At 41.0% G+C, this 14955-nt stretch overlaps 2 protein-coding genes across 5 annotated transcripts in view; one reads left to right on the top strand and one right to left on the bottom strand.

Moving 5' to 3' along the window:
- The window catches only part of LOC126480786 (alpha-1,3-mannosyl-glycoprotein 4-beta-N-acetylglucosaminyltransferase A), an 802672-nt gene extending 800115 nt beyond the window's left edge, over positions 1-2557 (top strand). For both annotated transcript variants that reach the window (XM_050104097.1, XM_050104098.1), the window contains one exon: positions 1837-2557. In XM_050104097.1, the coding sequence (XP_049960054.1) occupies positions 1837-1860 (24 nt within the window). In that variant the 3' untranslated portion in view covers positions 1861-2557. The remainder of the gene's footprint in view (positions 1-1836) is intronic.
- Positions 2558-4856: 2299 nt separating this feature from the next.
- The window catches only part of LOC126481002 (L-serine dehydratase/L-threonine deaminase-like), an 86795-nt gene continuing 76696 nt past the window's right edge, over positions 4857-14955 (bottom strand). For all 3 annotated transcript variants that reach the window (XM_050104451.1, XM_050104453.1, XM_050104452.1), the window contains exons 6-8: positions 14039-14141; positions 13832-13956; positions 4857-5229 (exon numbers count right to left, since the gene is read on the bottom strand). In XM_050104451.1, the coding sequence (XP_049960408.1) occupies positions 5048-5229; positions 13832-13956; positions 14039-14141 (410 nt within the window). In that variant the 3' untranslated portion in view covers positions 4857-5047. The remainder of the gene's footprint in view (positions 5230-13831; positions 13957-14038; positions 14142-14955) is intronic.

Genomic DNA, 14955 nt, shown 5'->3' with positions numbered 1-14955 from the left:
AGAAGTTTACAAAATGCGAGAAGTTTACAAAATGCGAGAAGTTTACAAAATGCGAGAAGTTTACAAAATGCGAGAAGTTTACAAAATGCGAGAAGTTTACAAAATGCGAGAAGTTTACAAAATGCGAGAAGTTTACAAAATGCGAGAAGTTTACAAAATGCGAGAAGTTTACAAAATGCGAGAAGTTTACAAAATGCGAGAAGTTTACAAAATGCGAGAAGTTTACAAAATGCGAGAAGTTTACAAAATGCGAGAAGTTTACAAAATGCGAGAAGTTTACAAAATGCGAGAAGTTTACAAAATGCGAGAAGTTTACAAAATGCGAGAAGTTTACAAAATGCGAGAAGTTTACAAAATGCGAGAAGTTTACAAAATGCGAGAAGTTTACAAAATGCGAGAAGTTTACAAACTTAGCTGTTTTGGAAATCCTTCCAACTGTGGCCCAAAAACCAATATCTTGCCACTTTGGACATCAAATAAATCAATCCATTTCCGCATTATGACGACTGCGCTGTTATCTGCATCCCTTGTCATGCCTCGTACACCCTCCACTGCTAGCTGCCACCTGCCACCTGAGAGTGGTTATCATACATTACCGTTGAACATAGGCAGTGGTCACAAAGTGACTGGGCAAAGTATATACCATTTTTGAACAAAGTATTTTGACAAATTTAGGTACTGCAAGCACAGGTCTTATATGTGTGCTCATGTACAGAGTATTAGGATGACTAAAGTTTAGAATCTCTGAAGTTCAGTAAAAAAAATTCTATTGATTTTTGAAGAAAATGTTTGTGTATAGAAGAATCTATGCACACCGACCTGCACTTCATTAGTTGAACCATTTGTAATAAAGACCGGAACCAAATGTAACAAAGAAAGCCATGGTGGGAACACCATGGGTAGTGCCAATCGGGCAGAGCTTCACCAAAGAGTCATGCCTATTTTTCCAAGAGAATGGGTAATCACATGACAAATCAGTGTGCAGTAGCAGTCTAAACCAACAATACCTGTAGAAAAAGTTACATTGAGAAGCTAAGTGGAAAATTTAGATTTTTCTTAAGAAAAATGGCACACAACAAATTCTACTCGTTACAACAAAGGTAAAATATCTATTTCATAATGCTAATGATGCAGAATTTTGAAAACAGTGTGTGCACCTCATTTTTTATCAATGTGTTGTACCTAAGCTATATTCTCAGAGTAATGGGAAAGAAGTGCAAAGAACATTGGTTGCGGCAGTGTGTTGTTTGTTTTGAAGGTAAAATAAATAAATCAGATGGAAAAAGATCAGCACTGTAGTTCAAGCCATGAGGGATTAGCAAAGCGGTCTAAGGCGCTGCAGTCATGGACTGTGCGGCTGGTCCCGGTGGAGGTTCGAATCCTCCCTCGAGAGAGAGAGAGAGAGAGAGAGAGAGAGAGAGAGAGAGAGAGAGAGTGTGTGTGTGTGTGTGTGTGTGTGTGTGTGTGTGTGTGTGTGTGTGTGTGTGTCCTTAGGATAATTTAGGTTAAGTAGTGCTTAAGCTTAGGGACTGATGACCTTAATAGTTAAGTCCCATAAGATAAAAAAAATGTAGTTCAAGCTGCAACTTTAATATTAGATAAATAGAGCATATTTAAGATCGTTGCCCATGTCATCCTCTGAAGGTACTAAGTCAGTGAAATATTGTCTCACTGGAATTTTCAACTCCTCTGCACACATGAAAACAAACCACCTACCAAGAAGATAATTTACTGTTTCAGATTAGATCCAGATAAAGGCATAATGAACATTAAACAGTTTACTTAATGTTACACTCCATTTGCTTTTATTTTAGCTACTGATGTAATTTGTTGTAGATCCACGTGGTGGCAGGCAGCTGACACAAGCGTCGGAAGGACCACAGCTTCTGTTGGTCATCTCAGAGTCTGGAGAAGCCCGGCACCAGCAGCACAACAGCTCTGTAGCCGGCCCTTGCTCAGCTAGTGATCTTCATGACTTTCTTCTCCTGAGACAGTCTGTCTTTGACAGATACAGCACACACAGACATGTTAACTCATTTTTGTGCTTGTTGTGTGACTGTGAGCAGCTCAGCTTTCTCTGTATTGAGATGAGCTGGTGAGTGGTGGGACTCTACAAGGCTTCACTGGTTCTGACAATAGAATTCATCTAAGCGAACAATGTGACTGGCTTTTTATACCTTTTTGTATTTTCTCTTGCTGGATGTTACACCCTTAGGAAAAATAATTACAATGGCCTATTATGTTTTAAAAAGTTTGTGGAACACTTCACATTTTGTCATTCTTTTCAATGTCCTAATGGTTTGTATCTTACTGACTTCTGACCAGTTATGTACACACTGCAAAATTTTGTTGCAATACTTTAGTCCATAAATGAGAACGGCATGTGTTTAGTCCTCATGGATAAATGGAAAATGATAAAGAAAAACCGTTGCTCAATTAAAGCTTCTGTCATATCAGCTATGCTGAGAGTATAAGTAAATTTGTCTGCTTTCTTACTTGTATATCTTTCATTGGCTTGGTGTATTAAAAGTGGTTAATATACAATTTAGGAACTCACTGACTTCATCTTAATCTAGGGCCTAAGGCATGCTGCATTTTTTTTTAAAAAAAAAACCCTGATCTTGAAATGGTATGTTTAAATCATTTCACACACACTAAAGGAAAGCAGGTTATGCAATCTGTTGCTAACACATTTTAGCTTCCTAATATGTACACCATGACTGGCTCGTTTTACTCCAACACAAATTATAAACCTCAGTTAGGTTTTTCTCATACGTGGTGATTATGTTTCCAATACACTTACTCCTCAGATAAGGCATGCTGGATCTTGTTGGACATTGTAGCTGTCATTCAATTAAAGATTGTTGAGGGAGGCTGCAACCAGCCACAAATACTTAAAACAAAAAAAGTCATTGCTCTCCCTGATTTTGGGTCATTATAGTCCTCTTCAGAGGGCTACATTTATTTTATTACTTTAAGTACTATCAGCAGCATGTCATGTGCTCACATACTACATGAGAATATTTGACATTAGTGGCACTTAGTGCTACAAGAATAGCTTGCATATGTAAAAATTACATGCACTTAAAACCACAAATAGGGGATGAGAGCTGCACGGAGTGGCCACGCAGTTTGAGGTGCCATGTCACAGACTACACGGTTCCTCCTCACGCAGGTTCGAGTCCTCACTCGGCGTGTGTGTGTGTGTGTGTGTGTGTGTGTGTGTGTGTGTGTGTGTGTGTGTGTTTGTGTGTGTTTGTGTGTTTGTTTGTTTGTTTGTTGTTAGCATAGTGAACAATGTTTCACTGCTATTTTGTCACCATGAATTGTGGGAAAACTTTTAAATGTGCACACAGTAAAATTGCAAGTTCACAACTGACCAACTTAAAATATTTATATGCATTCTTTTCCTAAGCACAATTTTAAATCAGGTTGCAAATCCTCTGAGGGATAGGCATTAAAATAAATTTGTGCTCTAGTAATTCTGTGCAAAATAACAGTAAAACAACCAGCCAAGCTCACAAAAATCTGAAGTTCATAAGATTGATTATGGCAACTATCCCAGTTTTTATCCTGCCCATACTGACAGAAATTTTAACACAAGATATCTAGACCAAAGGGTACTTTTAAATCTAAAACCTTCAGTGCTTTTGCCACTTCTATGGATCAACATGGCTACAGCACTTCACACTTTAAGGATTGTTATAGATCTTGCATGCCCCTAGCAAAAGGTGGGAGGAGGAGGAGGAGGAGGAGGAGGGGGGGGGGGGGGGGAGGGGAGAGACACTGAAGAATTGGAAATGTACTTCACCTCAACACATTCTAAATGAGCACAAATTTAGCATGCCAATAAGAAATTTCAACAGATTTTTGTTCTGCTATTCAAGCAAGTCAAACATAAGACCCATCAACAGTAACTGCTTACTTTATCTGAAAAAAAATGAATGCAGATGTAAATGAAATTAACGTACTAGCCACGGAAATTTTTATACTTCCTATGAGGTGCTGTAGCTATACTTCAGTTTATTTATATTGGAAGTGAGTAATGAAAGCGGTAAAGGTAATAATTCATAGTTAGGTACTGATAGAATAAATTTTCAGTCTTTTTTTATGTGCCCATCATCTTTCAGGTGTGCATCCAGCAATGTTATTTTGTTCTTCAGATATTTCAGTGGATAAACCTATCTTCAATGTGAGTTGCCGGCAGAATTTCAACCACGATACTGTGGAGTGAACATCTGTGTCGGAGATAACACTGTCTGCAACAAGAATGCCCATCATAGATATAATTTTTAGCACCTAAGGTGAAAACAAGATACATTCAGCAAATCCACAGTGCTGAGTAATTACTTGGTTGATTACTAAAATGGATGGAATGTGCTGGAATGGCAGACAGTGATGATTCAGAACAATAATTCCTCTGGGGGTGTTGAAAGATTTCCGTTCTGCGAACAACTCATCTTTAAGAAGTCCATAAAGTTGCTAGCTGGAGTGCTACACTCCCCCCCCCCTTTCCCCTCTTCCTACCCCCCCCCCCTCTCTCTCTCTCTCTCTCTCTCTCTCTCTCTCTCTCTCTCTCTCTCTCTCTCTCTCTCTCTCTCTCTTCCAAGGTGGGGTGGTCACATTGTATTGGCGCTACATCTCAACCCAGTAATAAAGACATCGCTATGGATGAAACGTCCATTGTATTAGTGTTGTATGGCAATATTTATCAAGTGTCACCATTCCATCTCGAATTGTGTAGCTTAAATAATACAGTTTAGCTTTTCTTCTGGATTTTACAGTTACCCATTATTACGGAAAGGCATGAAGGAAATGGGTTATTCTCACGGTGTGGTCCAAAATTAAAGCTCTCCTTTGTAAAACATAAGTTATTGTATTCATTGCAATCATATTTGGACAGATATCTCACTATATTTTCACATTAAATATTTCTGTTGTAAATAGTTATACAGTCCCTGAATTTTTCAGCATTAACTACTGTATTATGTCTGTAGAAAAAGGAAAACTATCATGTGATATAATTTGTGCATGTGGACTACACTAGTTACTGCAGTTGTGTAGCCCAAGTCTGCAGCTGATCCAGAGTAACTCCAGTACCACCGCATACAATGAGAACAGCAGGACCTGGTGGAATGCGGTGCTCAGAGTCCAGTCTTGACAGAATACCGGAGTAGAGGGCTGCCAGTGTGGCTCCACATGCAGGTTCCACCACCACATTCTCCAGTTCTGGCACAAACAATAAATCCAACAATCAGCACTCAAGACTTCTCAGTAATTGGACACTTTAATGTTGGAACCAGTCATACTATATTTCTGTTAATAATAAAAATTATTATTCCATTAACTAACATGTGAGCCACTGAAGGCTTATCTTCAGAGGGCTGGTATTTACAGGCACTTCACATTTTCAACCAGCTGCTGCTAGTCATGTGACAAAGCAAGCTGGGATAATTTTAATTCCCCTCTTGTTTTACCATCTGCCTACTTAAAAAATTAACTAATTAGCATTAACAAACATAAATATAATCTGAATTTCATATTTCGTAAGAGAAAGTTGGCCCTCAGTTTTAAAGAATTTTGTGCTTAGTTTTATGTATGTAATAGATTTTCTAGTTTATTTAAACTATTATTAGTTAGTATCTTTTATTGTAGAGCAAAATCAATAATTGTTTCGTAACTTAAATTCTACTGTTGACATGTATACAAATATAAATTCTGCAATAATTGTAAATATTTGGAAGAGGAAATGCTAGTGTTCTTAAAGTATCTATTTGGCTCTATACGAAACATGATAGCAAAACCAGCCCTGAATTAATTCCGAAGTAATTAACAGTTCCTTCGAAAGTATTGTTTGTGTAACAATATCTGTTAATTTCACGACTTAAAAAAATAATTTGGACTAAACCTTGTAGCAGAAGAAACTGTTAAAAGGAACTAATTTTCGATGTATTCAGTTAATTTAATGAGTTAAGTTTTAATTGTAATTTCTATAATTTTAATTTCAAACAATGTTTAGTTTCAGTACCTATTATTGTGATGATACCAAGTGTCTAGTGCACGCGCATAGTACACTAGCATATCGAAGAAGATGGGAGCACAGCTCTCCCCATTGCCATGGTTTGGTTCCTCCCTCAGAGATGTCAGTGTCTGTTGGTGAATCAGTATCTGAGTGACTTGGGATAGGTCATTTACCATGACCCAATAGGTTTCTTTTTGCTCTCGTGTAATATTTATTATTATTATTTTTATTTTCTCAAGGAAAGGACAGGTACTTTATTTCAGTTTCTATAGTAATTTGTTAAATCACCTACACCTTTAACCTTGGCACAATTCAGTGCAGCTTTAACCCATACGGACACACTCTGATTCATTTACTTTATGATGATTCCTTGTCCTAAGAACCAACGGCATTATAGACATATAGTAAGATGAAACATGATCTCTGTTATACACCTCACATATCTGAAATATAACTTCACGGCTATTAGGTCTCCAGACCTGATACAGTCTCCACTTTACCATCACAAACTAGAGCCACAGTTACCCAACCATTACCATGTGCACTAATATCAGCATTAGTAAGTGTAAAATTGATATTCATATCTTGAGGGGAAAAAATACATTGTTTCACAAAGTGCCTAGCATCCAGTGCACATTGGTCTATCGATTATTCATATGAGAGAAGGAAAGTTGCCACTCGCCATATAGCGGAGATGCTGAGATTTTGAAACGTGTACCTGTTGGTTTTTGAATGCATTCTAAGTTGATTTCCATAAAATAACATTATTAGCTTAACAGCTCATGCGCCCAAGTTTCTGACAATAATAACATAGAGAAGAATAGAAAATAAATGGCACATCCTTAAGATGATGCTGATGATGTTTGACACTGGTACGAGGGAGGCGGTTATGAAGTTGCACTTGAAAAGTAAAATTGTGAAACGTTCAGAAGATAAGTATACCAAGAAAAAGCATTCTACAATGTGAAAGGGTGCAAGATGTTAGAAATTCTAAGGAAAACAGGTGTAAGCTGTAAGGACATATGGGGAATAAACAAGAAGCAAGAGGGAAAAATAAGAATGGAAGACCAAGAATTAAGTGCTCAGATTACAAGCATGTAGGACAGTGATGCAGTGTGGGTGTATGTATGTTGATAATGTTGATGTAGAGACGGAGCACAGAGTACACAGCTGAACTGAAGAATCCAGCAACATCTGTGGTGGACGGTCTTCTGTACAGGATGATCAAAAAGTTTCCATTAGAAAGCTGCACAGTCCAGTCCAGAATCAGCATGCCAATGAGGCAAAATAGATGTGATCATTGAAGCAATCATCCCACCAATGCACCATGTTGAAGATCCCATTAGATAAGACACCATGTCCCGCTGTTTGAAGTTGTCCATAACTACCTGCTGCACATCCTTGTCCGATTGCAATTATCAACCATTCGAGGCCCTTTTTTGTAATAGACTGAAGGAGTGAGAATCACATGGGGACAGATCAGGATTACAGGGTGGGTGCTCAAGTGTCTCCCATTTTAGCTAGCATAACTTCTATCTTACAAGAAATACAATTGAAGCAGCACAGAACTTGTTTCTGAAAGGCATGCTGCCACATACAAATTATTCGTTCTTTGATAGGTGTCCATCAGTGTTCGTCCTGTGACAGCCAAGAAAAGAATAACAGCAGTTGGTCCTGTTTGGATGCATTTGGTAATGATGTCACCATAGTTCAGCTTGCCGCTCGTTGGCTGGTTTGTGCTTGGCGGATGCTGATATCCGCGCAGTTGAGTGCCTCACAAGCCCATCATCATCATGCTTGGCTACTACAGGGCCCCAGCCTTCACAGCATCTTTTCCCTTTTGTGCTGTATGTCTATTCTTTTGCTATTCTTTTTCTCCTCCCTTGGGAAACATGTTTGGGACGTTGTCGGAAATGTGTTCTGCATATTCACTTGCCGATATCAGACCACTCTCTCCACTGTGTTTTGTTTGTTCTTTCCTTTTTACGTTCCCTTCTCCTATCCTTCCTCTGCTTTGGTGTTTGAGGTTCCTCTTTTCCTTCTTCCTCCCTGTGCACTCCTGAAGGCTAGCACACACATAACAGCTGACTGTGTAATGTGTAATTCCCAGCCCTGGGTTGACAGTATGGTTCATATGTACACCCTTGTAAAGGCCACACCCAGGGAGGGGTGATTGCCTAAGCTGCTACCTTCCTAAATTGTCACTTGGTCCTTCTGTCAGGTGTTCAGGAGGTGTAAAGAATCACCTAAGGCAGGATCGCCACCACGGGGGGCAAAGTTACCTACTACACAACCGGCAGGCTGGAAAGGACAGAAGGAATACTCTGCGAAGACTTCCTAAGTTCCTCCAACCAACAAACATCTGAGTCTTCCTCTGCCAACTGGAAAGTCTCAAAGAAGTCAAACAAAGGGAAAGGCTTTCTCCCTCTTCAACAGTGTCACCACGTGATACCCCAACACAGCCGATCTCTGTGTAGCCAGTGCGCACCACCTACTGTTTTTCTGCCCTGGACTCTGCAGACCGACAGAAGGAGAATGCCGATGCTTCTGTGGACCTCATGGAGCAGAATCCTCATACCTCTGTGCCCTATAGCAGTGAGTCTTCGAAGGCTGGCACCCGGCAGCCACCAAGGTGACACCCCTTTTTTTCCTCATCATGACTCTCCTCCAATGGAATATTTGCAGCCTTTGATCCAACAAAGAGGACTTACGGCTGCTCTTAGAATTCCAGTGTCTGCTTGTACTCTGCTTCCAGGAAACAAACTTGTCCCTTCACGGCTGCTTTGACCTCTCGCATTTCTTCTGGTCTGCTTTGACCTTCCCCCCAAGAACGGCATTCTATGGCATGGGGGAGCCATGCTGCTCAGCTGCGATGATGATGATGATGATGATGATGATGATGATGATGATGATGATGATGATGATAGTCAACCCATCTCCCTGACTGCCCGCCTCCAAGCTGTGCCAGTCTGCATTTTCCTTCTTCAATTGTCCTTTTCCCTTTGTGCTGTTTTGCATCCTTCCATCATTTGGTGTCACCAGATTGGACTTCTTCCAGCTTATTACTGGGCTACTCCCTTATCCCTTTCTGCTGCTTGGTGACTTTAATGCACACCGTCTCCTTTTGGGCTCCCCCAGAACTTGTCGGAGAGGTGCCCACTTGGCTGGCCTTCTCAATCACCTTAACCTCATCTGCCTGAACACGGGAGCATCCACGTTGCTTTCAGACTTAACTCTCACCTATTCCCATTTGGATCTCTCCTTCTGCACTGCCCTGCTTGCCCATCATCTCGAGTGGTCCGTAATCTCTGACATGTACTTGAGTGACCATTTCCTGTATGCTGTCCGACTTCTGAGTCCAAACCCACCTACATGCACACTCAAATGGCAGCTTTCTAAGACCAAGTGGAGGCTTTACTCCTCTCTGGCAACCTTCAACAAACAACATTCCCCAGTTGCGATGACCAGGCAGACATATCTTACAAATGTTATCCTTACCGCCACAGAACATTCCCGCCATGTACCAGTCCCTTGGTGGACTGAGGCATGCTGCAACACCATTTGTGTGCGGAGACATGATCTCTGCATTTTTAACCATCATCCTATGATGGCAAACTACATACATTAAAAACAGTTTCATTCTTTGGGTTAGCAGAAATGCTAACTGGATTTCCTTTCCTTAACAGTTCCACTCTCTTCCGTTGTGTGGGCTAACCTCTGATGGCTGTCTGGGGCCAAGGCCTATTCCCCAATTTCCACCATACTTCACATTTCTGCATTTACCACAAGCACGCCAGAAAAAAAAAAGAATGCCACATTGATCCCTTGCCTACATGTTGGTGCCTCTAAACCCACAGAGGCATTGTGCCATGTTGCATATATACAGCAGCAACACCCTCAAATGCAAACTTTTTGATTGCTCCTTATATACGAGGTGCAACAATAAAGTAATGAGACTGATGTGAAGAAAAAAAAACATGTTGATTACCGTTTTAGTCAAGTTTAGTGTTGTCTCCTTCAAAGTAGTTCCCTTCTGACTGCACACACTTTTTCCAGCACTTCTGTCATTGATGGTAACATTTCTGGAACTCATCTTCTGTAATAGCCTCCAAGACCCTCATCACCGCTTTTTGGACGTCTTGTATTGTTTGAAAATGGTGTCCCTTGACCGCCATTTTGACTCTTGGGAATACAAAAAAGTTGCACAGAGCAATATCTGGTGAATAAGGTGGCTGTGGTGGTACTGAAATTTGTTTTGAGGTTAAAAATTGCTGTACTGACAGAGCAGTATGGGATGGCACATTATCGTGATGCAGAATCCAATTATCAGCAATGTTGGCATGGACATGAACTGTTTCTCGATTGATGTTCAGTTCTTCTGCAATAATTTTAAAGGATAATGTTCAATTAGATTGTAAGAGTTCACGCACCATGGCCAAGTTGACATCCATCCATGAGATTGATGGTTGTCAACTGCGGTTTTCATCTTCAACATTCGTTCTGCCTTCACTAAACATTTTATGCCAATGAAAACATTGAGCTCTTGACATAACCTCCTTTCTAAAAGCCTTATGAAGCTTACCGTAAGTTGTCATCACGTTTTCACCCAATTTAATGCAAAAAGAAATGGCATACCATTGCGCAACATTATGCGGTTCCATTTCTGTGATGAGAGACACACACATGTTAACTTATTACAGCACAGCTCATGACTGAGCAGTTGCATCGATGTGCTGCTTGGACTAGAAGCAGCTTATAGACAAAGGTCAAAGATATTGTGCCTACGCAAGCCTGCAGGGTTGCCACATCTTGCAAACAAAATCAATCTCATTACTTAATTGTTGCACCTCGTATGTCTGGAAGGTGTACTTATTATTGTGATTGAAGGAAGTCAAATCTAGGAAGTTCATCCCATCTGTTGTCTTTTGTAAACCTTCTAAATTTTTTTTTTTTTTTTCATTAGTTAGATAACCAATTTCAATACTGGGGACATTACATAGTATTAGTATGTAATCTACATATTTTTTTGTAATAAATGATCTTATTTATATATTGGGAATATGTACCGATAAACTATTGCTCAAGGATGTATATGATGATGATGATGGATGATGATGATAGCATGCAGTGTTGCTACCCAGCTAGACCATCATTTTGGGTACAAATCTTGCAAGTAAATGAGAAGCAATTGTGCAAAAGGATTAACTCTTAGAAATATAACTTCACAAACAGCCTAACCAAGTTATACGACGGAAAATCCAGGATGACATGTAACAATATTATGAAGAGGAGAGTTGCTGATCACTGTATAGCAGAGATACTGAATCACAGATAAGCCCAACAAAAAGACTGTCAGAAAGTGAGTTTTCGGTCAACAAAGCCTTCATTGGAAATACACGCATGTGCAGTGTCTGGCTGTTGAACCCCAACTGCGGGCAACTGCCCATAATGGGAGAGGCAACTAGGCGGTGGGAGTAAGGAGGAGAACGGGGCAGGCAGGGGGAGGGTTAGAAGGGTAGGGTTGTGAGATGGTAAAGTGCTGCTTATGGGAGTGTATGGGTAAGAGGTGGAGGAGGGTAGGGAACCTGAGGTTAGATGGAGTATGGGGTGGAGTGGGGGTAGTGGAGGAGAAGTAAGTAAAAAGACTGAGGGTACTAGAATGCGAACAGGGAATGAGCTAGATGGGCAAGGAAAATGACTACTGAAGGGTTATGGTAAGGTAGGATATATTGCAGGGAGAGTTCCCAGTTGCACAATTCAGAAAAGCTGGTATTTGTGGGAAGGATCCAGATGGCACAGGCTGTGAAGCAGTCATTGAAGTGAAGAACATTGTGTTGGGTGGCATGCTCAACAATGAGGTGGTTGAGCTGTTTCTTGGCCACAGTTTATCGGTGGCCATTCATGTGGACAGACAGGCTTCCTCCTTTCCTTTTACCCCCCCCCCCCCCCCCCCTCCCCTCCCCGGCCCTCTACCTAACCTCCCAACTGCACCTAGTTGCTCTGATGCCCTCCACCTCATCTCCATACAAGCAGCACTTTATGTCCCCCGCCCCCAAACCTATCTTACTATCACTCCCCCCTCCCCGGACCAGCCTCCTACTTATCCCCAACACCCAACTGACATTATGCACTGCTGCTCGCACTTTGGCTTCAATAGCCAGAGACTGCAGTCATGCACATGTGAGTTGCATCTGCGTGTGCATGTGCATGTGTTTCTTTTTGATGAAGGCCTTACTGGCCAAAACCTATATTTGTGACAGTCTTTTTCTTGTGCCCATCTACAACTCAACATCTCCACTATATGGTGAGTAGCAAACAATGGAATATCCAGGATGGAGTGTAACAATATTATTATGAGAAGGAAATTGAGAGTCTTTTCGTTGTGCCTATCTGTGACTCAACATCTTCGCTATATGGTGAGTACACGACGTAATCAGATGTATCCAGACACCTGGCTGAAAATGATTTACAAGCTCCTGGCATTCTCCATTGATAATGCTGGAATTCAATTTGATGTAGACTTGATGACAGCTTCCACTCTGGCAGGCATATGTTCAATCAGGTGGTGGAAGGTTTCTTGGGGAATGGCAGCTCATTCTTCATGGAGTGCTGGGTATTGATGCCGGTTGGCGAGACCTGGCACGAAGTTGGCAATACAAAATGTCCAGAAGGTGTTCTATAGGATTCAATTCAGGACTCTGTGCAGGCCAGTCCATTACAGGGATGTTATTGTCTTGTAACCACTCTGCCACAAGCTGTGCATTATGAACAGGTGCTGAAAGGTGTAATAGCCATCCCCGAATTGCTTTTCAACAGTAGGAAGCAAGAAGGTGCTTAAAACACCAATGTAGGCCTGTGCTGTGATAGTGCCATGCAAAACTACAAAGGGCGCAAGCCCCATCCATGAACAGCACGACCACAGCATAACACGCCTCTGAATTTTACTGTTGGCACTACACACACTAGACATTCGCCATACTCACACCCTGCCATCAGGTTGCCACATTGTGTACCGTGATTCGTCATACAACATTTTCCCACAGCTCAATCATCCAATGTTTATGCGCCTTACACCAAGCGAGGTGTCGTTTGTCATTTAGCGGCATGATGTGTGATTTCTGAGCAGCCGCTCGACCCTGAAATCCAAGTTTTCTCACCTCCCACCTAACTGTCATAGTACTTCGGAATTCCCGTGTGACGGTCTAGATAGGTGTCTGCCTATTACACATTACGACCCTTTTCAACTGTCTGCGATCTCTGCCACTCAACAGACGAGGTCGGCCTTTTCGCTTTTGTGCTGTACATGTCCCTTCATGTTTCCACTTCACTATCACATCAGAAACAGTGGATCTAGGGATGTTTAGGAGTGTGGAAATCTTGCGTACAGACATATGACACAAGTGACACCCAATCACCTGACCAAGTTCGACGTCCATGAGTTCTGCGGGGCACCCCATTCTTCTCTCTCACGATGACTACTGAGGTCGTTGATAGTACCTGGCAGTAGGTGGCAGCACAATGCACCTAATATGAAAAATGTACATTTTTGTGGGCGTCTGGATACTTTTGATGACATAGTGTAGGAACTTTCCTTCTCATATATATCTCCCTCCCCTCCTGCACTCCATGCTTTTACAAACATAAATTATCTTAATTTAGCTCTCTTTACCAAATATACTGAGATAGTTTACCAAATAACACTTCCCAGAGATCATGTGTCCAATATATTCAAAATTTGTTTAGCAACTGAAAAATTATTTTACTACTATTCCTATTTTTAAGATTCCAGATGTTCTGGTGAAAATATACCTGCGAACTTCAGACAGCTTTGAACTGCTGCCTTGTCCTCTACAACTTCAGACATTACTTTAAAGTGGGGCACACGTTCCATTAGTCCCTCAGTAACTGTTCTTGCTCCCAGGGATGTAGCTATACTGCAACATCAAAAATCCACATTCAGTTATTAAAGCTGGCAAGATATGTAAACAAAACTACTGCAACATTTTTGACACTAACCTGGTTATTTTTTCCATTGCAACAATTTGTGAAGCTTTCATAGATAGGTTGAAGCAATGGGCACCATATGTTTCCATTGCAAGGACAGGTACATCTTGCCAGCCTAAAGAAAACACTAAATGTGTTTAGATTATTTATTGGAGAACAAAACTCCAGTTGCACCCAAGTTTTTTAAAGCCTATATTGTCACTTTTATAGTCGATGTATATTATTGTGTTGCAACAGAAATTTTTGTTAGATCACAAATGATATTTCCAGTCTAACATAAAGATAACAAGCAAGAAACGTGAAAAAAAAAGGCACGCACGCACGCACGCACGCACGCACGCACACACACACACACACACACACACACACACACACACACACACACACACACACACACACACACACGCACGCGCGCGCGAGTCTAATCACACCTGAATGTATTCTGATAAGTCTCAGTAGGTAAATATAAACTCATAAAATCTTGTAATCCCCGCTGAAAAGTTCTAGTGTAACTACTATGTATCAACTCATAAAATCTTGTAATCCCTGCTTAAAAGTTCTAGTGTAACTACTATGTATCAACTCATAAAATCTTGTAATCCCTGCTTAAAAGTTCTAGTGTAACTACTATGTAATTTTTACATTGATATCTATTGAAGTGCCTGTGTTGTTCTGAAGTACAATGCAATGTTCCTCCAGGCAGGCATGCATGTCCTCAGGAACTTCTGAATAATATGGGCCTGCACTGACAATAGGCAAGCAATTTTCAATTCGAATGTCTCCCCTGTACAGATTTACGCACCATGGATGTAAGAGTGCAGGTTGTAGACTCATTGTAGACAACATATGGAAGGTTGGGTCTGCCCATGGGCCATGCTTGGATAGCTAAATGGTAAGACGACTGCTCACAATAGGCAGGAAATAAGAGT

Source organism: Schistocerca serialis, chromosome 5 (assembly GCF_023864345.2).
Source record: "Schistocerca serialis cubense isolate TAMUIC-IGC-003099 chromosome 5, iqSchSeri2.2, whole genome shotgun sequence".
In the NCBI taxonomy this organism is placed as follows: Eukaryota; Metazoa; Arthropoda; class Insecta; order Orthoptera; family Acrididae; genus Schistocerca; species Schistocerca serialis.
Note: the sequence above shows the minus strand (reverse complement) of the source record. Positions and strands in the feature narration are given on the sequence as shown.